This window comes from Porites lutea, chromosome 2 (genome assembly GCF_958299795.1).
Source record: "Porites lutea chromosome 2, jaPorLute2.1, whole genome shotgun sequence".
NCBI classification, from domain to species: domain Eukaryota; kingdom Metazoa; phylum Cnidaria; class Anthozoa; order Scleractinia; family Poritidae; genus Porites; species Porites lutea.
Window position 1 is genome coordinate 38,341,685 of NC_133202.1, and position 27,486 is coordinate 38,369,170.

At 35.3% G+C, this 27,486-nt stretch overlaps 1 protein-coding gene across 3 annotated transcripts; it reads left to right on the top strand.

Annotated features, from left to right (window-relative positions):
- The first annotated feature begins 161 nt into the window (after positions 1-161).
- LOC140928557 (PH and SEC7 domain-containing protein 1-like) lies at positions 162-27,330 on the top strand. Of its 3 annotated transcripts, XM_073378316.1 has the most exons (20): positions 162-396; positions 3,817-3,883; positions 5,091-5,144; positions 9,426-10,350; positions 10,807-11,000; positions 11,937-11,995; positions 12,575-12,664; positions 13,433-13,476; positions 13,859-13,922; positions 14,463-14,492; positions 15,127-15,208; positions 18,541-18,611; positions 19,041-19,186; positions 19,727-19,819; positions 20,445-20,496; positions 21,521-21,550; positions 21,666-21,740; positions 23,114-23,149; positions 24,124-24,209; positions 25,879-27,330. In XM_073378316.1, exons 1-20 carry the CDS (start codon positions 184-186, stop codon positions 25,889-25,891), a joined length of 2,424 nt encoding a protein of 807 aa, XP_073234417.1. In that variant the 5' UTR covers positions 162-183; the 3' UTR covers positions 25,892-27,330. The 3 variants fall into 3 exon arrangements, with proteins under 3 accessions (XP_073234417.1, XP_073234416.1, XP_073234418.1); XM_073378315.1 differs by having other exon boundaries at positions 24,124-27,330; XM_073378317.1 differs by lacking the exons at positions 162-396; positions 3,817-3,883; positions 5,091-5,144 and adding an exon at positions 5,930-6,176 and having other exon boundaries at positions 24,124-27,330.
- The last annotated feature ends 156 nt before the right edge of the window (positions 27,331-27,486 follow it).

The following is a 27,486-nucleotide window of genomic DNA, read 5'->3' on the forward strand; positions in this document are numbered from 1 at the left end:
TTTCTTCCGACAAGCGCTTGCAGGAAATTTTTTTCAAAATCACCCACCCCACCGTCAAGAGTTAAATGGTCGGCCCCCAACATTAATAAGAGCGTGAAAATCAATCCGATCCGGGAAACAATCGTCAACATTCGTAAATCTTCCGGTAGTATTCGGAATTCTCCGAGGCACCCTCACCGGGTGATGCTTGAAATTGAATGTCGCGCTGCAGTGACAAGAAATGTATTCGCCGCGTGTAGCGCTGGAAGGAGAGTAATGGCTCACGATAGATATGTAGAACTTGAAAGGCATCCTCTTGGTGGTTTTGGCTTTAGTGTGATTGGAGGAGTGGACACCCATCTTCCGCCTATGGTCTGTGCTTTGGTTCAAAATGGCTCCGCGCAACTAAGTGGAAGGGTAAGCGCCTGTGTTGATGATCTCTGTAACTGTCTTCAAAATCATTGCATGAAAGCTTTTATCATTCAGTTAGCCCTTAGTTTTGGCACATTCGAGTGGCTCTCCTCTCGAGATTTCGTGGAATTATTTTCTCTTCCTGGTAAAATAACAATTTCTGAACGCCGGATCACTTTGCTTTCAAACGTGGCAATCAAATCGTGAAGACGCAGAGAAACGTGTGAACTTGTTAACTAAAAGCATATTTTTTCCACTTCGGTTCTATTTACCGAAAAAGAAAAAGTACAAGGTAACAGCGAACAAACAATTTTGTTTTTCTGTTATCAAAATTTCCGCTGGTTTTAGTGTCTTACTTGTTAAGGAAAGATAAGCTAATCTCTCGCGTAAAATTTTGTCGAGTATTCTGCAATTAACTGAACTTGCTTGCTGCTGTAAATATATCAAGATAGCGGAGATTTTCATGTTGATCCATTTCGTCTTGAGCCACGTACTATGATAGTAACTCTTTAACCCTTTCTGAGTTTAATTTCATACATATACAGCTTATCCTGTATACTTAAGCTTAATACATGTACATTGCTGGTTGGTTGAAAAGTACTTTCAAAGGACTGAAATAAAGATAGGTAGTATTTTTTTGGTCGCAATTTATTTTCACAACACACTATGGAATTTAATATTCGAGCTTTGTAAGCGTGATTTAGGGAGGAGTTTGCCCATTTTGCGATATTTTGATTTACAAAGCAATCTTGATTATGAATAACTCTGTTTGTTCTAGTTAACTTATAAAAGTTACGGAAAATATTTGTGCACAAGTGTAGGCTGCTTGTCTCGTTATGAATTTAGTGTAAACGAGTCTTTTATTTGTACTTTTCAGCTGTGGTTAAGTTTTTTAATTTATATGTGTCGTGTCCTATCGTTATTTACACTAGCCAGGCAAATTTGTCGTGCTGGGAGAATAAATGTCAAAACCGCCCTGTCTGTTTTGCAAACAATAAACGTGAAATTGCATTGGTCAGAAACGAAAAGATTTATTAAGAAATTAACATAATTGGAAATATCAGTTTTCTTACCTAACATAAGTTTTTTTCCTCTTTCCTTAACTGAGTCAATAAATTTCATGATTTAATCTATAAGTCTGCACTCTCTATTACCATCATTATTGATGTTTTCCCTAAAAACTATGTTTAAATTGAATGGCAATCAATTATTGCTTTAATTGGTGTGAATATCTGTAAACAAACTTAGCTTTTGTATGACAACAAACATGCTGAGGTGTACTTGAGTTATGTTAGAGAGAAGTTGCTTTTAAATTTAATGTCAAAGGGAACTGTTAATTTAAAAATTGAGACGGCAAGATATATACCTCCAGGGTATTCATGGTATGAAGCTACATACACCCTTTAAAATATTCCATGTAATATTTTTCACATTTAGGAAACGACAAAAATTTGATTGTTTGAAAAATATCAATAATGCTTCTAATGTTCAGCATAAGGTGCATTTTTTTTTGGTAGCTATAAAAACAGTGGCATTAAAATGCTGTTGGAATAAAGAGTTGTTCAGTTTTATCCTTAGTTCACATTTTTTTGCCTTTGTTTCAATCTCATTGTCATGCATTACTTAGCTAAAAACAAAGTAGAGTGAAATATGAACCAGGGGCAAAATTGAACCGCAACATTTCCTTTAGTTTTGATTTAGAGCTAAGAAACTTTTGTTGTGCATCATGAAACAAGCCTCAAGATATGAACATCTGCCTATTTTTGGACAGCTTGTTACTTGTTATCCCAAAATGTACATTGTTGTCTGGTTAAAAATGCGTGCATAGAAGATGGTACAAATCCTATGCTTCAGTTGGCTACCTATGTTGTCCCTTCTTGAAGAAATTCATCAGGCTAGAGAAATAAATAGATATGTTGCCCCTGTAGGTTTTAAGGCTTTGTTACTTTTAGGGGACCATCGCTTTATAGAGAAAAAAACTTACTGAATGTATGAGCAAAATGATGAGTTTATGCAACAGTGGACAAATGTATACGCCAAATGTAGAATGTAGAAGGAGAAAAAAACATGAGTCTATTTTAGTTATTTTCTGTATTATTATCACTTGGATCTACAATATATTGCCTAAAATCCTGATGGCAGAATTCATGGTTTGTGGCTAAAAGGTGCTTTCAGAAATGACCTGTGTTTGCTCTTTATTTGTTCTTTGTTGTCAAACATACAACATTATTAAATTTTGTTGTTTAGCTTGCACACTTATATGTTTTCCTCTTTAGAGTGATGGTCCCCTAAAAGTAACAAAAGCTGGACTTAATTATTTTTATTAGTGCTGTAAATGGCACTTTAATGTTTTCAGTGATACTATGAGTTAATACACAATGTATTTTAAGGTTTTGTGTTCAATGTGAATTATTTTTTAATGCACAATATTTTAAGAATATACATTTCACAGAAATTGAGAGAATTGTAATAGTGGAATAATGTCTTTTTTCTGGAGGTTGGTACTCCCAAATTTGGGCCCTTTTCAACAATTAATCATGTCAGTTTGGGATGAGCACTTTCAGTAGTGGGGCCAAAGACTAATGGCAGGTCAAAATTAATGTGTGTAATGTTTGACCACTAAGAGAGGCATTACAAATAAGGATAGATCACTCAAAATCAACTGTTGTGATATTAGAATAAGTTCTCATCACTACTGCAATATGTGCATGTAGGCTAAACGAAAGGAAATGTGAGGATTTGGGGTTTACAAATTTTGGCGTACATGTATTTCATGCAAAGGGTATGAATTTGTATTGATAGATTTTCCTTGAGATCCAACTTAGAACTTGTCTAGCAGGACTTAATTTTCTGTCAGTCAAATGTCTAAAAACTGTTAGAGTAGAATCCTAGTGAAAGAATACTCTTTGAATGTGCTAACTTCTCTGGTCAATGGCTCTCCTAGTGGTTTTTTTATTAAGTACCTCATTTAGGTACTAGTATGAAGTGACCCCACGTTAACTTTTGAAGAATAGCAGAGATTTAGAATCACGTTTTCTGCAAATGGCAAATGTCAGATTCAAGTTGAGAATTTCTTGAAGTGGAAAATGAGCAGATGAAAACAGTCCAAAACAATTCTTATGAATAAAGCTTATGTGAAACTTCTAATCATTTTGTAGAAGTAATTAACAGTAAAAGGAAAGTAAAGGGAAAACTTGCTCACAGGGTGCAATTTGCAGTAAACGTGACCCTAAGTCCCTCTCATGACTCCAAGATTCGTGTCAAGAGGGAGCCAATCAAACTGACTTCAAAGGATAAGTTTGTCAGTTCTGTGTCACTTAAAGAAGTATCATATTGTTATACAAGACTGTGTATCGTGGTGCTGTAATGTATAATAATGATCAGAAGTAATTTAACATGCTAATAGTTTTTTACATGTAACTTCAGGTTTTTGCTGGTGACGTTATTTTAGAGGTCAATGGTCAACCTATTACTCATTTCTCCACAAATCAAGGTAAGCAAGTTGTAGTTACAGGTCTCAGACAAGTATATTGTCTTGCTGGGCAATTCAAGTAACTTTTAAAATTTCCTTGTCCAATGGGCAAGAATCCAGGCAAGTCATCAACAACAAATTCTATAACTAAGATGAGCAAGAAGTGGTTTAGGGCAAGCAGAATGTTTGACCTGTTTGCCCAAAAAACAAGCTGGAATTCAAGTTTCAATAATTCAGTTTGCATGTAGTTTGTTTATATGGTCTCATTTCAAAGCAGTGTCTTGTGCATTCATGTTTTGGGGACTTGTAGTTTTGTCAAAGCTGATGGAATGTTTTCTCTTTTACATTATTTTCCTTTTTACATGTCAGTCAAGTTTATTTCGGGCAACAACCAATGTATTCAAATCTACAACTGTACCACTCATTGACCTGGTCCGTTTGGTCATTACAGGGTAATCTCAGACTGAGGCCTTGATGTATTGACCGAGCGATCAAGGCCTGGGTCTGAGATTTCCCTGTAATGACTGAGCGGACGAGGTTAATAAGTTATTTATTATATGGCCTTTTCATTATGGACCTGAGCCTGCGATCAATTAAAACCAACAACTGGTCAGCAGATAAGTGTAAAAAACTTGTCACCTCAATGAGTTGTACACTTGATTCGCGATACAGTCAGGTGACACTGATCAGCGGATACCCTTTTTGACAGTTTTTAATTGACCATAACATGAATGTCCATAAGGATGTCTACTATCCAGTTAAACACAGATTGTATATGTCTTGGACACCTAGCTAGTAATGCCCAGTCATTAAAAGAAAGTAATGCCCAGTCATTACAGGAAAACAGCCAATCAGAGCGTGCATAATATTGTGCCACATAATAAAAATAAACGTTATTTTATGGGTATTTCTGTACAATGTATGCTCTCTTGTACAAGGCATAGGTCGAAAAAAGAAGGATAATTCTTCTTCTTTTTTCACTTATCATTTTGGACGCCTTTCAGTCTTATCTGCGACTTCCTCCACATATGTCGGTGAGATTCCTAAATTGTACTCCCAAAATGTATCACAATAAATTATTGGGGTCATCATTTTTAGAAACTCCTATTTAATTCAGAATATGGAGACCACGGGATTATCTTGTACATTCATATAAAAGAACATATGTTTATTATCTATTTGTGGAGTAAAATATTTTATGCTGACAGGAAACCTCTTTTCTTTTAAGTTGTGGAAATCATCCGCCAAACACAGGACAACTTAAGAATCCGACTGAGGGATGGTAAGATAAAGGAATTTGACTCATTTCCTGTAGCTTTGGGAGTGCTAAACTTTGGCTATTGTTGTGCTTTATATTAAGGTTGTGTTTATAACTGCACTGTATTTATAATAAATTTAGGACTAATATTTTTTCATGAAAATCTAACCAAATATATGAGAAAAAAGCTACACATACTCAGGTACATAGCACTGAGTAGTATTTAGTGTAGGCATGTTAAATTTCATTGGTATTTTTTTCAAAATTCAATACCTGATGGTTGAGCGAGATATTGTATATTTTGTTTAACTGTTAAACAGCAAAATATAAATCACATTACAGTGTATTATACAGGTGTCTCTTGATTCTTGAGGATATTGAATTGTACAATATGAGTACTGTTAGTCAACATAATTATTTATATGAAAATATTATAGTGACTATTTATATTTATATTGACATTTCAGATCTTAAATGTTGAATTGATAGTAATTTTTTCTGTACTAGTGGTAATGTAAGGTCTGCCTCAAGTTTCTTGTCCTCTGCTAAAAGCAAGAATTTCTTCTCTTTACTTCAGAGACTATTACAAATCAAACTTATCTGAGTTTTTTCTTATATGGGAGCTATGTTTTCAACTATTTTCTGTTCTTTCAGGAAAAAAAGTAGAAAATTGTATCAGTAATGTTCAATTTTTCAATTTATATTAATAAATTACCTGCTAAATTTTTATTTAATATTAATTTTTAAGAAGGTGAAGGGCAAAAGTCTGACTGCATAATTAATAGTGATGTCATTGCTTTTTGATGAGATGCCAGAACATTTGTGAGTGACGGTAAAGCATTATTTAATGCATGAAGGCATATCTTTATCATCCTTGGCTCAAAGCTGAAGCTTCTAGTGGGATGCTGAGTCTTTCCACAAGAGCATCCTGTTTGAAACCAAACCTATAATGTCATGACCTTGTAAAACTAGGATGTGAAATTTGAATCCTGTTATATTATATTGCGTGCTTGAGTGAGGAGGAATAGGAATGTAGTTTTGAACAACCATGGAAAGGTATGATTTGGCAACATACATGTATAATTTCTTCCGTGATTACAATTCTCTTCCTTTTTATGCTCATGCTGTAAGCTACAATGGCTTTTCAGGATGTTGTGTTTTTGTCTTGGCTAATATTTTGCTGCCAATAACATGCAGTGAGTAATCTTTCTTCTGTGCTAGGAGATTAGATACATGTATGGTCATGCGTTTCATTTGTATGGCTGATTGTTAACAACACAACCACTTCCTTACTTTTCAAGACTTACAGCTTACTGTGTAACCAATGTAACATTAAAAAGGTTCTACTCAAGAAACTGAAATTACCACAGTTGAAAGCCTTCATTCAGAAATTATGTTCACTGTGAGGTTTTGGACTCAAGTTAGAAACATGCAATATTGTTCAAAATTTGACTGTGGGTATTGTATTCAAGTTTGATGCCAATATACAGTAGAAAAATTAATTATGAGTTGCACCCATTAATCTACCTCTTATGGAAACTGAGGCTAATTCTGGCTTTTTTTGCTGTACGCTATATTGACATGGCTGGCTACTCCAAGGCTTTGTCTGCTCTATAGCTTTTATTTGCAGGTACATCTGTATGATTTCCAAAGCAGTATTCTTAAACCTTTTCATTCTAGAGTACATGTAGTTTCAAAGTTCCAGTCTCTGAGCAGTAACCTAGCTTGAAAGAGTTAAGACATTTGAGTTGTATCCATTTCAGTTATTTGATAATACTGAGTGTGTTTCAGAGGTCAAGCTAATAGTGAATTCATGTTTTTCTTTAAGATATAACCTAAAGATAGTGTTTTCATTGTCTTTTGTGTGTGCACTGTAAATATAGCTTGTGATGGTCTTAATTGTTCCTGCTGCTCTTGTTATGCTAAAATCATCACATGGACAAAGACACAATTGCTAATCTCATGTGAAGTGCCTTAAAATCTGTTATAAATTATCATCCAAGAGATATTTAACTGCCTGTAATATGTATGCTTTTGACAAGGTTGGAACATGATTATTGTAAATGTATGTTAATTTCACAAATGCTTTTCCATTTTGTACCATTTTAAACCTTTTATAAAAAGACAGACTAAAATTAAACATCTACAAATCATATGTACATATATTATTATGCCTGATTTCAGCTGATGCAGAACTGCTGTCAGAGTGCTTAATAAGAATACCAGAAATACAATGTTTTATCAACTGAAGATTTGAGTAGACATTTTATTACTACATGTTTATAGTTTCTTCTCTACATGATGGTGTAGCACTTTTTAGGTAAAATAGCCTAATGGTAGATTACAACAGTATGCTGATTGTTGAATAAGGCAAACCAAGTCCTAGGGCTAATAAGATGGTCGATCTGTTGGAACAGCTAATACAACATCTTTTTCATTGCTTTACAAAACATTGGTCAGACCACTTCTAGAGTATGCTGCTCCAGTCTGGAACCCATATCTTGTCAAAGATATTCATGCAATAGAGAGCGTGCAAAGACGCGCGTCAAGATTAGCTCTTAGGCCAAAAAGGAGGTGATATGTCTTATGAAGAGCGTTGTGACACGTTACATTGGCCATCTTTGTCCAGTCGTAGGACATATTCCTCTCTTGTTGAATGTTATAAGATCGTGTTTGGCTTATCACACTTGGATTTTGAGGAATTCTTTCAATTCGCAAAAGTCAAATCCACTAGGGCAAATCACTCGTATAAGCTTTATTGTAAATTATCTAGAATCAACTGTTTTAAATATTCTTTTTTTAACAATGTAATTACTTATTGGAACAATTTACCTAGTAATGTTGTTGAAGCCGGTACCCTTGAACTTTTTAAATGTAAACTCAAATCCTTTTTAAAGTTGTAATTTTTATTGTTTGTTTGTTGTTTTTAGGAGAGTTTTATTCATAGGGTTAACCTCTAGACTCTCCCTTTCAAATTTATGTAGTTATATATGAGTTTGAATAAACATGTATGTTATGTTATGTTATGTTATGTTAACTGTAATTTTAAAATGCGGTTATGTGTACTACAGATACAATGCTGTTTCTATGGATTCTATTGTGTAACAGAAGAGGACTTGAAAATTTTCAACAGAAATTTGCTAGCATGTCTACAAGAAGATACCAGCTCATTACGCTTGTTAAGAGTGGCTAGACTGGGCTTACAGATTGTAAAATATTTCTCCCACAGATATAAATTACACTGTTTGAAAGAGGGGTTGTAGGTGATAGCCTGCTTCAAAATATTCTAGGTGATCTGGAAGTTTATGTTACTGTCTTTAAGGTTGCATACATGTTTACTTAGCTCGGTGCTCATTCTTTTTCTAAGGTTGTTAAATGATGTTTTATTGTTTGCGAACTGCATCTTAAAATTGTTTTCAGTTAGTCCAGCGTAATTAAGTCTCGTCAGGTTTGCTGTCTTCCGTAGTTACGGTCGCTTGATATACAATGGATTTCCTGAGGCAATGGTCAAATATTTTTTAAAAATTACACAATAATTGCTTCCTGTAGTAAATAAATGTACCGGTATGTTATATGTGAAATGCATGGTGCCCCTGTTATTTGATTCTGAGACTCAAAAGTGCAGAGAACTATCCTTTTTTTCCAGCAAGTAACTTAACTGAAAACTGTGAACACCTGCACTTGAAAGTATAAGTCAAAAGATTTTGAATGTCCTATTAAAAATATTATGTACATTTTAATGTACTAGTTTCAACTGTGCCAGTTGTCAACCACTAGGTGTAGTAGCACTGAATATATATGGTGGGTATTGGACGTTTGTAAGAACATGTAGATCTAGTATTGCATTCATCACCTAACAATAACTTTAGGAAGGTTAGATAGCACTATGTACCAGAAAAAGTTTTACTATCTTGTGGTTAAATTAATGCTAGAACAATCCAACATTGTTAGGGCTGTCACCAAGATTTCAAGTTGCCCGATAAATAACACAAGTAGGCAGGGAATCAAACTGCTAGGGATTTCTTTTGGTTCTATTTTTCGTCTATTTTCCTATGAAAGTAGCCAGGGGAAAGCCCCGTCTCTTCATGACAGCCCTGATTGTGCTATTCACAGGATAGAGGTTTGTACAGTGGATAATGCTGTTCAACTGTCAAAACTTGATGACTTGTTGTATGCACTGTACGACTCCTTGTTCAGGTCAATTTTTTTCTTTTTTAAAGACTATAATGTTACATTTTGAAAATGATAATCAGATTTTGAAATGAATGCTTAGAGAATAATCTTTTTCTTGAAATTGTTCAACAGACCCTGGTACAAGGGAACGTGCCAGACCTTACCTCAGACGATTTGCGGTGGCTGATCCTAAACTTGCAATTTGTCAAGCAAGACTAAAACGATCAGCTTCTGCACCAAATCACCCACGAGGACGTGCCTACACTGATCAACTTCCAAGAAAAGGGAGCAGACAGAAAGAAGATAGAAACATGCACAAGGGAAGCAGCACAAGCTCTGAAGATGTTAGAGCTGTAGGCAGGTTTAGCCTTTTAGGGGTTGACCAAGGTGTTGATGGAATATTTGCGAGAAGAAAAGATGAGATTGTGGAAAGGGTAATAACAGACTTTCCAGTAGATAACAACTCTTCTTCAAGTAGGACAGATAAAATAACAAGACCTGAAAATTATAAAAGAGATAGTTGGCCAGATAATGGTGGAAAAAGAAGTAGCCAGGAGTCTTTACCAAAGAATTGTGTAAACTGTGGACAACCCGTAGATTTTTCTAGAGATTTAGACCATAACTTATCAGCCGAAACAGCTGAGGCAAGTAAGTATTTAAAATGTAAAAAATGTGGACATATAAGGAATTATTCGTCTGGTGGAAGCAGTCTTCCCGGCACACCTTATTCTGCACATCGGACATTGGAAACTTCGCCATTTGGATTACCTTCTCAAAGAACTGCACAATCATCACATAAAGTCAATGGAAATTTAAATCACAAACCTGCACAAATGCACGGGAATAGTGGTTATTATTTATCCAAGAATAACAAACCCTCCAAGGAATCTAGTTCTGTTTTAAATGGCAGCCTTAAAACTGATATATTTCTACCTCCTGATTCTGCTGGTAGACAGTTTAATGACTTACTTTATGAAACTCCAAGTGCCCTAGCACAGAGATTGTTCAACCTGGAAGGATTTGACAGAGATGAAGTTTCGCCAGAACTCAGTAAAAAGTAAGTATTAGTACCTTGTTTTTTAACTGAACCAGATTGAAATCTTCATTACTCAGGTACAGTACAGAAATGTACTAACATGTAGATCCTGCATATGCATTGCTCAGACTGGTTATTTAACCCTGTAAGTCCCATAGGAACCAACATCAATTTTCTCCTCACAACATCACCCTGTATTAAAAAAATCAATAGAAAGGATTATGTTGATGAAATGATCGCCAAAGGGCAAATGCAATGATCTTTTGTCAAATTCCCTTATGGAAATTTATGGAGGCAAGTTTGGAGAATTTCTATGTGGATGAAAAGATTGAAGAAAAGAAAAACATTAAATAAAACACTTCAAAGAGGTTTAATGTCAGTCTCACCATTAGTCGCTGTCAAGATAGTAGATGGGAGTGAACTGTTCATCTGAAACATTTAAGTAATGTATGTAACTAATATTGCAACTTTTTTCAGTACTCCATATGGGAAATTGGTGGCCGTGGAATACCTCAAGTTCTTTGCCTTTGGTAGTGAAACCATTACACAGTCTCTACAGAAATTCCTCAAAGCCTTTCATTTGAGTGGTGAGACCCAGGAGAGAGAAAGAATCTTGATCCCCTTTTCCAAGAGATATCAAGAGTGCAATAATCCAGATTATGGATCAGAAGGTAATGAAATATACACTTTGTAACCTCACGCCAACCCAAACATGTTTTTTAGTTGTTGTAATCTTTTGGGGCACTTGAAAAGCGAGGCATTTTTCAATCTGAAAATGTTTGGCATCTCTTTACAGATCGATTTTGGATAAAAAAAATTTGCTTGAGTACATTTTTTTAACATTGTACTGTGATGTTATGTTTGTTTCTTCACTCCAACTTTATACAATTTATCTAAAATAAATTATTACAGTCAAGTCTTTATTACCAGATACCTCAGTCTATATGTTGGAGACCTCCATAAGAAGGGTAACTTCCTAAATTGGACATATAGCATTGGTCCTCTTCAACCATTTTCTTGACTCATCTTTAAAGAGACCGGTGACATTTTTCCATGTTAAATCAGTAAGTGCCAGTGTTGACTGACTGTCTATCATGGAGAGCTGATAGGGGATTCTATGATGGCAAATGTGGCAAGAATGCCACTTAAAAATTGTTTTTTCATTCTTTCAACCTTTATTGCAATGATTCGAACACCCAAGTCACTTTGTCAAATGTAGGCAAATTCTCCAGGAGTAAATCCCTAAAAACCACACCCAAGTTGTAGTTGTTTATGACCTCCATAAAATGTGAAATAAGGCAGTTTCATGTCATACTTTACTTGTGCAGTGAAGGCAAAGATGTGTACCAAAAAGCGGGTTGCGCATGCAGAGTTGTTGCAGAGTTATTAAAATTAAAAATTTATACTGCCTTCTTGAAGATCTTGTTTCCTTCATTGTTTTAACATCTTAATTTCCTTGTTTAAGCTTACACGTCATTCAAATGACCAGGTTAACTTACTGTCACTTTACTCATAAAAAAGTTGTGATACACTAACTGTATTAAGGATGTTGATCTATACCACCAACTCCAATTTAAACCTTATGAAATTTCTTTTTTTCTATTTAGATGCTACTCATACATTAGTGTGTGCTATTCTTTTACTCAACTCTGACCTTCATGGTGAGGTAAGTGACTGGGTTTTATACTGCAAACCCGATCACCAGCTTATGGGTCTCCTTAGATGATTTTTTGTTGGTGCGTGAATAAATGATAATGCTTAACCCAAAGGAGTAACCTGACCATGCAGTGCTATCACATTGATTGAGCTGAAGTATGAGATACATAGTGGTCTCCAACCGAAGTGTACTAATCAAAGTACAAACACCTAGTTATCATCTTTAAGAAATCAACTCTGCTGCTTAGAAAGAAGTCCAGTAAAAAAGTGCAAAGCATCAGGAAAAAGTTGGGTGGCTTAGTTACACTGAAATACTAACAGTATGGTTGAGAGAAGTTTTGTGGCAACTCTTTTGAGAGTACTTCCTTGGTGGTGCCTGGAAATGAAGTTCCAAGTGATTTTCAATAGACTAACCATGATAAACTTCACCCTCCAGTTTGTCTTTTCAATGCTTGTGAATCAAATTGAAATTTTGATATTAACTCAGGTTTCATTAAGGACCTTATTTGTTTGTTTGTTAATGTCTGTTGTTGTTGTTGTTTTTTTTTCCAACTTAACACCTCTTTTTCCTTTGTTTTTAATTTGGAAGAATCTTCATAAAAAGATGACTCAAGCTCAGTTCATAGAAAATTTAACAGGATTATGTGATGGAAAGGATTTTCCCAAAGATTTGCTCAAGGTATGTACAAAATATTAAAGGATTAAATTGCATAAGAACACCTGCATGTAAGAAACGGAATTTTGTTCAAGTTACATGTATAACCTAAACAGGTGTTGCTCTATTGAAAAGTTATGTTATGTGCATGTACATTTAAAGTTTCAGTGCAGATCTAGCTTGCTCTTAAGTTCCAGGCACGAAATTGAAAAAGTTTTTGAGTTGAAAATTCAACAAGTTTACTTTATTTACCTATTCCCTCATCTGCTGAAACATGGAAAGTCTTTTACAAACATGGTGTGTCAATTTCCTTTTTGCTTAAGCTGACATTTTAAGTGAGAAAAATCCATATTTTGGAGAGCATCTTTTATGCAAAACAACAACTGATTATGCGTGTGAAACTTTGTATTCATGTATTACACTTCACGACGGGTAAGAATTTCTCTTTTAATCAGTGCCATAACAAAGAGTTTTGCATTTTTTCTCGGAAGAGTTAATTTATAAAAGGAATAGAGAACTTTTTTCCTGTATTTGCATAGCCTGATATAAACACTTGAGGGGTTGGGAGAGTTCTCCCAACCCCTGGCTCCTGTGTTTATATCAGGCTATTCAAACGCAGAAAATGTTTTCTATTCCTTAAATAGTAACTACCTTACTGAAGTGCACTTGTAAACAGGTAAACTATCATTAATTTTATCTCAAGTGGACTTCCACGGAATCAAAAGCAAATTACTGCACCTAGTTTGAATTTAAAAAAGGAGTTAACAGTGGTCTTGCTCCGTGATTTTTCAGGGAATTTATCAAGAAATTAAAAGTAAGCCATTGGAAGGATTTGGGTAAGTAGTGTCAAGGCAAAAGAATAAAAAAGTGGCAAACTGCTTACTGTAGGAAAACAGATAATAATAATAATAATAATAATAAATTTTCATTTTTTCTGTGAAAACGTTTTTAAAAGTGGTCCGTGGTATCTTGTTCAATGGAACTGCAGTACATGTGGAGGTGTTTTAGTGGTCTATAAAAGTGCAAGTGTCCCCAGAGTGTACAATGCAATTTTCTTTTCATTCTCGCTTTTTGAGATCTGTAAGTGGAGAGAGGAATTTTTGATGAATTTTGATAATAAACTGACCTTTAATTATCTAATACAGTGTTCCAGTAGATTGATCTATGTAAGTGGGTTTGCAAAAATGTAAATTTGTTTGTTTTTTAATTTACTTTTAGTGTTAAAGAAAAAACACCAACACCAACACCTTCCAAGAGATCTCTCACGCCAAATGGCTCAAAGGTAATTTGAATAAATTACTAATGCACTTTTGGTGCAGTGGATAGAGATGTGCTAGAGAACGCGTGCTAACTCATCTGTCTATTCTTCTTATGTGCACAATAATATTAATGGTGTTAGTTAAATTATAATGACAGTAATTCAGTCTAACCTTTAGTACATGGACCCTCTTAGTATCAGAAAAAGTGTTTCTTCAGAAAAGGTTAAAAAGGCAAGGTTTGTATGTTCAGTATGTCAGTGGGACTGTTACTTTGTTTGTTTACTTGAGTCACCCACCTAAGGGAGTTGACTGCTTACAGGAGTTGTTTAGGAGTTGGTGTTCGTAAGCAGAGGTTTAAACTGTATTAGATTATTCAATAAAATTTAATCAGCTCTTTGGAAGTAATGTTTTCTGGGTATCTATCGCAACTGTACAGTTGAGGAAGTATCAGCACTTGCATGGTCGAACAGGTTACATGTAATGTTGTATTTTTTGTGAAATCTTTTTCTGGCTGTTATCTCATTTTCTAATTACATTGTATGTGTGTTGTTTTTACATTCTAGGGAAGCTCTTTGGGCAATCCGTTTGTGGAGGTAAATGCACATACTGTTAATTATAATCACAGAACTTAGATCAGTTTGATTGTTTATTTGTCATAACAACGTTGTATACTTTCTGAGATTGCTCAATAATATTTAATTCTGATGACATATCTGTGGTGAAATTTCACAACAACAAATTTACATTTTGGTGCAACCCCTCCTGCAAACATCCCATGAGCACCAACACCTCATAACTGAGAATGTTTAGACAATCATTGACACAGGGGATGCAAATAATTTCAACCATGCATGTTCTTTTGGCCTGCACTTGTTCCTCTCTTAGTGACAACTTCATTTATATGACACCTAAAATTTTAACTTTTCGTGGTTCTTGGGTTGTCCCATTCTCTGGGTTTTACAGTAGCAGTCTCTGCATACTTGATCCTAACAGTGGAAACTTAGAAATCTGGTTTTGTCAACTGAGCTGGCAAAGAAAATTGGCCACCCAAAAAAGTATAATATTCTACAGATGAAGAAATTGAGCTGTTCATCAGATTAGAGAAAATTAGTTTGGATAATGGTCTAAAATGTAGTCATAATTGTAATATTCTAGAATTATTGAAATATTTTTATTGTAATATTATTGTAATATTTTAAAAATATAATGATTAATTTGGGATCATAGATTCAAGCAAGTGATAGTGACAAGGTTTACAAAGAGGGTCTACTCTATAGAAAGGTCACCATAGATTCAGAAGGGAGGAAGAGTGAGTTTATTATTTTACTGTTTAATGTAATACCTGCTTAACAGTCCAGTGGTCATGTTTTCCCTTAAACCTAACCTCCAAGTGAGATCTTTATTAATGGTATACATGTATGTTTAAAAGGAATTGTTTCCTCTATCGCTGGTGTAATTATAGTTAAATTTCGACCATACTTGCCATAGAGCCTCCAGTAGTTCAGTTATTGTTTATTATTGTTTATTGTTTTGTTTGCCATAAGTTATACAAAGCAAAAAAATGTAATTATTTAAACTCTCATGTCAAGGAAGCCCAAGAGAAGCCACCAGGCTTATAAGGAATGGGCTCCCTCAGTTAGATAATTAGAACAAAATATTATCATAATTACACATAGGAAAATCAATGGCAGAGCTACAGTAAATCTTAAAATAAATATATTAGATAGTCGTACTAATCATAGTTCTAGGCTAAAAAAAGCGAAATGACAAAAAGAAAAAAAAATGAAAGTAAAAGAGCAAAGGTCAAAAAATATATATATACATACATATATAGAGCACTGAACTAGAACTCACAGGGTCATGAGTGTGATCTTCACCTAGAGCTCAGAATTTTTTCTGAGCTTTCTGGTACATGTAAAGACACAAAAATAACTGAAACCACAGGCAACCCAATATTGTAAGATAATAGAGTACTAAAGTGTGACGTCATAAAAATCAAATTTGTGAAATTATGGGATTTGCCAGCATATTCTGAAAGAGCAACATCCAAGAGGCCTACTTGCCAAAAACTAGCATTGTGGGGCAAATTGCCTCTGAGATATTACCCCAGTTATGCTCTGATGACTCCATACAAATCCTTCTAATTTTGACTTGGGTCTAAACGCTTAGACCCAAGTCAAAATTAGAAGGATTTGTATGGAGTCATCAGAGCATAACTGGGGTAATATCTCAGAGGCAATTTGCTCCGAAATGCTACTTTTTGGTAAGTAGGCGTCTTAGACATTGTTCTTTCAGAATATCTTCCCTTGCGAAATAACCTTTGGAATTCCTAGGAATTCCTAGGAATCGTAGGTGTGAATTTTCACGGTAAATTCGGACTTGGAATTCCTAGGAATTCCTAGGAATTCCCAGTTTAAAAAGTTCTGATTCTAAATTCCTAGAAATTCCCAGAAATTCCAAATGGAAATGAAACTAGATTTGGAATTCCTAGGAATTCCTAGGAAATCCAACCTACAAGATTTTAAAGCACAAAAAATTCTTAGAAATTCCCAGAAATTCCTAGTAATTCCTAGGAATTCTAGGAGTTTACAGGTTTAACATTATGTCATCAATCAACATCCAATGCCAGGATAGTAAAGTATACGCAAATTTAATGATTAATTACCAACTGGAGAAAGCATGGAAATTGCATTTAAACAAGTTTATGATAATAATCTTCAAAATCACATCTTATGGTACATGTTTTGTTTTTTAAAAAATTGAATAAAACAATTAAAGTCCTGAGATATAACTTGTTCTTGAGTCATTATTGAAAAATTGTGGGACACATTTGTAACTGGAATAATACAGCAAAAGAGTCTTGATTGAATTTTACAGCGGCAACATGTATATAAAAAAAGAAAAAGTCAGGCCAACTTGCTTCCAGCAAGCTTATCTGCTAAGCCCTTATTAAGCCGCTCTTTTAATTCAGGTCTCAAACTGAGAACAAAATAATGAACTGGAAACTAAAATACTTGTAGTACATGGCGTTTAAACATACTTGTTCATGACTACAGTAGAACCCCGGCGGTGACTCGAACTCTATAGGGAAACGAAAAATAGTTCGATTTTAAGTGGTGAACTCGAGTTATCGGGGTAAATTTCAGTGAAATCTTGATCAAAAGAAAGCAAATTTAGTTCGACTTAGCGGGGAATTCGAGGTATCGGAGTTCGAGTTATCGAGGTTCTACTGTATTAAATTCGCCAGAATCTGATCGAGTATTAGCTTATTCACGTAGAATTCCATCAACCATTTGCAACAATGACTACAGTTATGTCTCCAGTAAACAAAAAGGAACCAATAGATGGTTTTCCATGCCATATTGAAGTTTCGTGTTCATATATCGGAACGATCTATAATTTCACTTTGATCTCCAGCTTCATTATTTGAGTACGTGGTTACCATCAGAAGACACATTACGAAGCAGGAACGTACCTTTACCTTTCACAATCCAGCTGACTTATCGTTCTCGGACATGACTGGAAGCACGTTTCATGTGTCAACAACAAAATAAATGAACAATCCGCATTTAAAATAACGTCAATTTCGTGTGCAAAATACTTGTGCTCTTGCTAATGAAAGTCCGCGTGAATTTGAACTCACCAAACGGAACTTCTTTCACACTTTTCCATTGGTTCAAAAGGCGCACGTGATGACGCAATTCACTTAGTGGGGAGACTGGTAACCAGTATAGCTCAAACATGGCGGATGATTTTGCTCAATGATGAGCAAGTTGAAAAAAGCGGTCGTTTTCAGAGCTAAATAAAATATTCCAACGTTTTTGAGGTATAAGCAGCGGGAGGAAAATTTCGTATTGTTTTTTCAAGAAGCGATGACCTTTTATTAGGCAAAGCCGCGATGAAAAACGTGTCGTGGACATGTTTGGAAAGCTCAGGTACGAGAAGTAGCACTTTGAATAAGCTTTCAGTATCGTGCTTATTGTTGATAATTTTTTTTTAAAGATTTAAGTCGCAGTAAATGTTGTATATAGATGCTGGTTAATGTCAAGAAATCCTTGTTGTTATAGGCAATTAAAGAAATGATTATTAAAATTTTTTACGCTGTTTATTACCTTTGAACAGTTATCGTTTTTCCTAAAAATTAAGCCAGTGTTTCCAAGTTAACAATGACTTGGAATTATTGAGAATTCCTAGGAATTCCCACAAATTCTCATTGGTGTTTTAGCAATTCCCAATAATTCCCATAGGTTCCAAAGACAGTTTCCTTCAAACTTGGAATTATTGGGAATTCCTAGGAATTCCCAAAAATTCCCACTGGTGTTTTAACCCATTCCCAAGTATTCCCAAATATTCCAAGGTTTTTTATCTTTGCTCATTTGCATGTCTTGGAATAAATTGGAATTCCTAGGAATTCCTAGGAAATCCTAGGAATTCCCAGAACTCTGGGAATTCATTTCGCAAGGGTTGACAAATCCCATAATTTCACAAATTTAATTTTTATGACGTCATCACTTTAGAACTCTATAGAGAAATTAAAACTTAAACACCCAAATTGCATGCATACTGTCAATGATTCAAAGGGATTTTTTATGTGTATCTGTTTTTTAAAACTGATTTGATAATATTTCTGTTTTTCTTTAGCCTCAGCTTGGAAAAGAAAATGGATGCCATTTTATGGCACCTTGAAAGGAATGATACTTTTTCTCCACAAGGTACTAATGAAGTCTTAAGAACAGTGCCTTTCTCTTATTTCATCATGTGTGGATCAAGAAATTAAAAAAATGGGAGTCATATGCTCCATATCCTCTAACGGTTAAAAACATTTTTAAAATGTACATTTATATAATTAAAATTAATATGTTAATAAGTTCAAGCCAAGTAGAGTGGGCAATTTAGATGTGGCCCCTTTGGCTGGGCCCCCAATGCATGGATCTCCTCAACATTACAAGCTGTTGAAGGTGATCAGATTTGTTCCTTCCTGGGTATGTTTTTTTTTCTGTCTCTTTTCATCTTTTTGCCATCTCAGTGAATGATAATAATAATAATTTAAAGTAATAATATCATTGCTTTTCAGTACAGTTATTATACCTTTTGTGGAAAAGACCATAAATCTTTCATTATCACTTTTGTACTCCTTCCAGTCAGATGAAGGTACCACTCCAGAACAAACAAGGAACTGTTTAGGAGTTCACCATGCTTTGGCTAGTCGAGCTACAGATTATGTCAAGAAACCCTTTGTATTTAGATTTGTCACTTCAGATTGGAGGGAGTTTCTCTTTCAAGCAAAGTAAGTAAACTGTAGTAGTTACCTCGGTGTAATGAAGTGATATGTATTTTCCATATAATTTAATCATGTTCACTCAAGTACCCCAGATTAATCTCAGTCCTCAAATAAGCTCCTTGGCCCTGATATAATCAAAAGATGTTCATTCTGTTAGTTTAATACAGGAAATAATATTACCATTGTTAATACAACTCTTTGCTGTGTTCAACTTTCAAATGAAGGCTGCCCTCAAATAAGTGCCGCATTTGAGGCATGACAAATTTGATAAGTGTGGCGGCACTTATTCAAGTAACTATGGGAATTTAGTTGCTGGAGAATCATCTCTTCTTTGGCAGTAATGTACTGGCAGCTGTCAAATTCTCTGGAAACATATAGAAAACTATATAATAATTGTTATGTGGCTTATCAACCTAGACAGGTAACCAGATATCTTAATGTTATAAAAATAAACTAATTTGATTTAGACCGGTATAGAGTATGAAGCCTTTTCTTGTAGTAAATTCATTGACAAAGTGTTGTTTGTTCATTTGATTGTTTTTGCAGAAATCAAAATGAAATGAATGCATGGATTGAGGCCATAAATCTTGTAGCTGCCACATACTCATCACCACCCCTACCAGCTCCAATTGGGTCTTGGTACGTTTTACATTAGTTTGTACCCTTTTTGATGACTTAATTACTTGACCTTACATATTTAACATGTGTCAATAATGGCATTAATTACTGTACTCAATGTAATTCGTTTTCTTTTATCGTTGATATAATTTGGGGAACTAGGAATGGCACAGTTGTTAGAGCACTTGCCTGCCACCCATATATATGTGGCTCAGGTTTGACTTCTGGTATTGACCTCGTGTGTGGGTTGAGTTTGTGGCTGGCTCCCTTCTCTAGTCGTAGAGGTTTCTCTCTGGGTATACCCACAGCAGGTTGTCCCTTCTCCTGAAAAACTAACAAATCCGTGTTCCAATTTTATGTGGAAAGTGTCTTCAAGTAGTTGGTAATACTTCGAGGCTGAGAGATGAGATGTCATATCCCACCCTGTTCAAATTAATAATGTTGGATAGTTTTTTTTGCTAGTTACAGTGACTCTTAGGTGAACTTTGGTTTTCCCCAGGCCTTGTCGAATCTTGACAAAATGTTTTCAGACATTGTCTCTGGCCAATACATTTTGTGATCGTTATTAATCTCAGGTCTGCCTGGAACATTCTTGAAGCTAGCTAATTAATGTATCTTCATTTGTTTTATGTTTGCTTTTTTGTAGCAAGAGATTTCAGCGGCCTGTTCTTCCTTTTTCTCGCTCTCAGATGCCACTTGTAAGTGTCCTTCTTTGTTTTTTCCTGCATCTTCTTGTTTGACTGTGCCAGGATTAGCTCAGTCAATAGAGCTCTTGACTGCAGAATGGCGAGGTCATGGGTTTGATCTCCGGGGCCGGACCAATAGTTGGGGTGTTCCAGACTTCCAATCCCCAAAAGGCAAAAAATGTGATACTCTGAACCAAGAGCTGGGGAAAGTGGTGAGAAATGGGTAAAAAGTTGTGAGATGTCTCACATTTCCTAGTGGAAGGACTTTCAGTGGGGATTATGGATATTGGAAGTCACATATCACTTTAAAGCTTGAGCAGTAAACATCACGATTTTACGATTTAGGTTTTTTTTTTTTTTTTTTTGGCGGCCATCTAGAAGCAAGAGAAACAGTAAGTTGGCAAATTCAGTGGCAGTGGCAAGTCTTAGGAGGCAAAGAGAATGTTTTCTTTGGTTTGATCTGGCTATCTATGGATGTCTTAACTTGGAAACGAATCTGACAGCTCCAACATTTTTTTGGAGTTTGACTTTTCGAGAAAGCATGAGAAGTTGCTAATATAACTCATGAGAGCATGAGATAGGTCTTTAAATTGTGAGACTCACAACAAAGTTGTCAGACTTGGCATGTCTGTTGTTCAAATCTAACAGATAAATCACTATCCACTATCCACAATTGTGTTCTCCACAACTAGGCCAAGGCTGTAAAAAATCTTCTTTAGTTAAACTTCCATTGAGTAGCCAGTAGTTGAAGTCGCAAAATAACTGTAGAAAAGAATACAACCACCTTTTGGCCATCCAAACAAGATTTTTCATGTTGTTGCTACCTCAATTTAAGCAGCCATCAAGCACTTGATACACTAAGTCCAGTTTTATTTTAATTTACGATGAAGGATAATACAGTCAGAGATTGAAGGTGATGACTGATCATGGGCAAAGTGCACACAGCATAAAAGCACATTTAATTTTAACCTTGCACTTTACTTGATGCTGAAGGTAATTTCTTTATTTTGTAAACCACTCTTGTTCAATTCAACAGGCCAAACAACTGGAACATCATGAGAAGAAGGTGAGTTGTTGAATCAGCATATACTGTTAATCAAAGATATGCTATCAATGTACTCTGTTTGAATTCAGTTAACTCTGTTTTGAATACTGTTAAATGGCAACTGTTTGTTTTGCAGAGTTCAGAAGCTGAGGGACAATTGATTGAAAGTTTACAAAGTAAACCCACAGGTGGCTCAGTGAGAGAACTAGAGGTGATTCATTTCTTAGTTAGATTAATTACAGAGGATCCATTTTTCATACTTCTGAGATAAAGGAAAATATGTCAATCTATTGGGAGAAATTAAGGAAAAAATTGAGGATAGAATCATAGAACTTTAAAAGTAGGGAAGGAAAGTCCAAGGCTGCTGCCTAAGAAAAATTTTAGGGAGCCCTTCGGGCTCCTAAAGTTTAAAGTTAGGAGCCCGAGCCACATTGTTAGGAGCCCAGTTTGAAATCCATGTATTGTTTTTCCAAGATCATTACATAGGTTATAGAGGTTCTTGCACACTTTAATAAGAATTCGCCGGGCCTAATAAATAACACGTAAACAAGAATTAACCGAATTATTTACTTTCATACGTTGCAAACTGGTACATGAAATCGAACATCAAGCACGTCCAGTCGATAGCACGCAAGATAGCTTCCCATTCTCGCCACAAAAAAGTTATCAAATCGACGAAAACCCAAGCAAACGATGAACTGCACGAATGTCAACATAGGCAACAAACAGCCCATAATTTTGCTATTCCATATTTGGAAGTCAAATCTCAGACCCAGTCTTCAACTGCCATCCGGACTCGGAAACGATGGCTTCGTTCGTTTCGACAAAGCTTCACAGTTGAACACGTTAGGTTTACATAATTTACGGTTTATTTGTGGAAATTTTATACTGCCTAATCGCATCATCGCTAACCATATCAACAGTTCCACTGTTTAAAGTCCTACTCCAGCTAAAGGAATATAATGTACAAGGAGGTTAAGTCTAATGCCGTGTGTTAAGTCAGGCGCCCGCGCGGGCTCCTTGTACCGAAATTTGGTCGCCCATGCTCTTACCTTGGGCGCCTCTGGCGACCGGGCGCCCGTTAGGCAGCAGCCTTGTAAGTCAGTTTTGGTTTTTACTATTGGGAGTTTAGGAAATGAAGATTCCTCAACATTCCCTTTTCTTGATATACAGCTATTTCGAGAATGGTTGTCGGAAGAAGTGCATCCAACAATCCTGAAAGGTATTATGGGTGGTTTGGTTTTGAGTCCACTGTTAGTCAAAGAAATTTAAAAGAATGGCATGAGAGGCCATGGACATGCATTTGTGAATGCTAAAGGAAAGCAGCAAAAGTAGGTTCGACAGCTACAGTGTCAGGAACAGTGCACATTTTTGCGACAACCTTTCTCGAAAAAGCTGTATATATTTAAGAAAACAGGCTGCAAGAGTATCAAAAGCTGGTCATAAGCACTCAGTGAATATTTCTAGAATTCATTCACTGGCCAAGCTTTTGAGCAGGTGTAACTGTTAAAGTTCAGTGTAGAAGAAGATATAATTGGCTTTGCAATAATTATCTGAATGCATTGCTTATATACCTTGTTTCAGGAATGGCAGGAAAAGCATGAGTTCCTGGAGTACGAGGTAATTAAGTACACTGTATAGCTAAGATCAGCTCTCAAAATGATCAGTCTCTAATTCCAGTTTCTTAATGGACCATCAGAATAGGAAAACTTATTTTATCATTACTTAGGAGGAGAAGGTACATGTGTTATGGCTAAGTGTGTTATATTAGGGCACCTGATTTCAAACCTAGGTTGAAGCCCCTACCCCACCACCCCTTGACATTTAACCCCCTGAGGGGTTAAAGCTTGAGTTGATTTTTGGCACCTTAATGAACAGATGTTCTCTGTAAGCCCAAGTTCAACTCCTTGATGATAATCTTGAAAATAGCCAAATGGTCAAGCCTCTAGTTGGTTGGGATCGTGTTTCCTCCCTTTTTATTGTGGTCCACTATTATTTATAATATTGTGAAAATTGACCTCAGCCACATGTGATTCACCTAATTGCGCTGTAAGTTGAAATGAGAGAGCACCAGCTGTTTGAATGGGAAAAGCACAGAGAGAAAGTAGCTGATAATAATAATATTATAAAAAACTCAAAAATCCACTATCTGACGACTGGCAATCAAGATCATATCAGATCTACCGTAAAATGCCAAAAATATACTGCAGGGCTTTTATTTTTCAAGGCCCTTTTTGAGGGGCTTATTTTTGGAGGGGCTTATATATGGAGGGGCTTACCTACAGAGGGAAATTTGCATTTCAAAATCGACTGGGCTAGCTTTATAGTTGTAAGTAAATTTAACGTTTTTGCTTTGTTTTGCTTTGCATTTGAGGGCAATTTCCCAAGTACAAGCCCCGGTGAGGGGTGATACCAGTGAGGGGGGCTTATATTTGGAGGGGCTTATACATGGAGGGGCTTATTTTCGGAATTTTACGGTATCTCTGTTGTTCTTTAAATATTATTGACACATTGCTATTAATGTTCAAATTTGATGGTTGGTTTCAATTAATGAAAAAAACATTCAAAACGCCATATTCATTGTTTCTTCGCAGTACAAAAGGTACACAATGTACGTGAATGTGTTACGTGGCTCAAAGTTGGAGAGCAAGTTGCGTGACAAGCCTCGAGGTCCCGGCAGGTCTGTTCAATCTATCATGTTACAGATGAAGCGCTCTAGTTCTTTGGGGGATTTAGATCTAACTACTGGCTACAAGGGCAGAAATGTCAGAGAAAGCTACTTTATGGCCATTTATAAGGGTTAATAAAAAACTGCTGTAATCTCACATTAAGACCAAATTGACCCTTTATAGAATTATTATCAAAAAAAATTGTCACAGTCATCAAAACTGCACAGTTTCACCACATGCAAGTACCATAAAATTCTTGTGGCATGTCATGATAGGACACATTTTTCATGCTGGTGCTAAAATTCAAGGCTATTTTGTAAGCCACATTATATTGTTAATTCAACAGTCATTTTGCATTTATTTAAAATAGCATAGTTTTGGGCTGTTTCTTGGAGAGGTTTGGTAGTTTCAGGGTTGTATTATTGCATCTTTGTATAAACTGTCATTATAATTATTCTCTGTAAAGAGTGTTTATAAACCTGCATTTTGTACATTTCCTTTTTGTACGAAGAGTCCTAATATATAAATTACCAAGCAAAAATTGCTAAATAATGTTAAGAAAATTTGTTACTGGTCATTTTATTAGTTAGTACATAACCTGAAACATGCACTGTCTTGGTCTTTGGGAGAATTCTAAAGGTTTGAATTATGGAATTCCATGTTTTTGATGCAGAATGTTCTGGGGTTGGTTCAAATAATTATTAGCGGGAGATTTTAAAAACTGGGGTAAAATAGATACAGTACTGTAGTGTTTGACCTCGTTTTTGCAACATCATCCACTGACATCGATAGTGCCTCTTACTACATGTAAATCTTAATCAAATCAATTTTTTTACATATTATCAATGTTCCTGCAGAAATTCCATCAAATGTGATTGATAATTAAGGCAAAAGGCAAGGTTTTCTCATATAACCATAGATTCCTTCATGTGAACAGGATGTTTGTGTTTTTATATCTTTTTGCGCAAAATAAATGTGGATTTTTTCGAGTATTTATAAAGAATCAGTGATAAACCTTTTTTTGTACTTGGTAGAAAATTGTAGTAATATTGCATTTTGAAATAGAGCAAATTAGTAAAGTGAATTAATTATCTAGTAAATTAGAGTAAATTAGTAACATTAACTTGTCATGTAATCTATGAGTGGGTTCTAGTAATGTAGAGGTTATTAAGTAGTTAAGTATCTTATCATTTAGCTAATATGTTGTAGTATGTTTCAGTTAGTTCTTCACAAGTACGATTCTGATCATAACCATATAAGTGAACAATCAGCTCTGTTTTGAATTATCATTAACATTTTGTAGCAAAGTGTTCAACACCAACATTGTTCTCTGGGTTTCATTGCCAGTCTAGGGGAAGGGATAAACATCAAGACCATTAGACCTACATTGATAAAGTTTCAGCTAGTTTGACAGAACAGTACATTATATAAAAAGAATTTGTTTTCATAAATCGGGCAAGTGAAGTGTTTTGTCAAGTCAAACTTAGCAATGTTCTTTTTTGAGTTGGTACCTAAAGTGTCTCAAGGTCTTGGTGTTTTTCCTTCCTTTCGATAAATTAACTAGTCTTTTCCATGATAGCTGCTTAATCTTTAATACTGCAGAGCTAACCACTTTTTTTTAACCTCTGCACCACTGTCTTACCTTTATCTTACATATATCTGTGCTCCTCTTAATCCTAGCCCAGAATCCTGAGTGTGCAAATAACAATATCATTTGATGCTGGCACTCTCTTCATGGACAAGAAATTTTATCCTCTGATTCAGCAACTGAGGTTTACATACATTATATGGTTCTTTTTTGACACATAAGCTGTTGCTGACCCATTACGAGTGTAAGACCACTGAATTTAAATAGGAAATGCTGGTAATAGGAAGATGTCAATATTCAATGTTGGAATTTTCCCTGGCATAAAAGAATTTTCAATGTGAATTTGTGAGCACGGATGGAAATCGTGACTGTTCAATTAAAATTTAATGAACGGCCAGCACTAAATTGTGGTCATTTTACATTTTCAATTTCTGAGAAAACTACTGGTAAATCTGCAGTACTGGTCAATAACTTGACATGTACTTTAAATTGTAAGTTGTTTAAAGTTACTGTCAAACCAAGAACACCATGAACTCTTGAAATATTTAAGGAATGTTTATTGTGTTATGACCATTCAATTCAAAGTAAAGATCAAGACATATAAACAAACGACAAACGTTTTGCCATTCCTGCTTGGGGTTTAGTTTTCTCACACCTGATTGGCTTCTCCTTGCAACACAATTACATTCCAGAAATATTTTTCTGAGTTTCGTAGTTGAACATCTCTTGAATTAATAGGTTTACTGTAGTGACTTTTCAACACTGTAGTAGGCAGCTTACTAAATAACTTGATCTTGGATTTGTCTTTAACAATTAAAGAGACGGGCAAGTATTGCAAGGTTAACTCCCCCCCCCCCCCCCCCCCCCCGTCATGCAGGTATTCTTTTGACTCATCACAAATCACTCTTCCCTGAAAACAGGGGGTGAGAGGGGGAGAGACCATTCTGTGATAAGGCAAAAGGATGTCTACACTGTATGTAGGGGCCTGCCAGCTTAAATCATGAACATTGAGAAGGGCTCAGAAGCAGTCTTTTTCTAAAACAGTAACCATGGCAGTGATTGGTTTTAAGTATAAACTATGGAAGCAAATTTTGTTTTCAAAATATCCGGTCTGAGTGAGCCATTATGACTTGAGGTATGCACCTACATTTCATTGGTTTGCAGCTTTCAATATATTGATATAGTGTGCTCTATTTTTTTATTGGGAATTTGGGAATGATTTAATAGCTGGTTGGCTAGAATAATTGAAAATGCTGTAATATTATTTTTATTTAGACTCAAATGAATTGGACTACATACATGTTGTAGAAGAGAAAATTAAAATATTTGGCAGACCCAGAGAAAGTGTTCTGTAGAACATAGCATTTAGAAATTTCTTAACAAAATGTTATTTATTAGGAGAGTTATTATGAATTGATTGTTTACATTACTTTATAGACATGTAAAAATGTACCTTTGCCTTAAATTTTTCAGCGTGCCATTATTATATAGCTTTATAGTGCAATCACGAATTGCAAGGAAAATAAAAAGATTTGTCACAAGGACTTTGGTCTACAATTTATTGCTTTTCTGTAACAACAGACCCTTCCATGGTATTTTTTGAAGTTTTGATAAAGACCAGATAGCAAATATCCATTGACACTGCTCGAAAGAGCTCCTTAAAATTTACAAGCTTGCCAAGTTTAAAAGTGATACGTTAA

What these genes read in the sequence shown, in the direction of transcription:
- LOC140928557 (XM_073378315.1), top strand. Translation starts at nt 184, where the DNA reads ATGCTTGAAATTGAATGTCGCGCTGCAGTGACAAGAAATGTATTCGCC. An exon ending in TCACGCCAAATGGCTCAAAG is followed by an intron (nt 13,923 to 14,462) that starts GTAATTTGAATA and finishes TTTACATTCTAG; the next exon opens with GGAAGCTCTTTGGGCAATCC. An exon ending in GCTCAGTGAGAGAACTAGAG is followed by an intron (nt 21,741 to 23,113) that starts GTGATTCATTTC and finishes ACCTTGTTTCAG; the next exon opens with GAATGGCAGGAAAAGCATGA.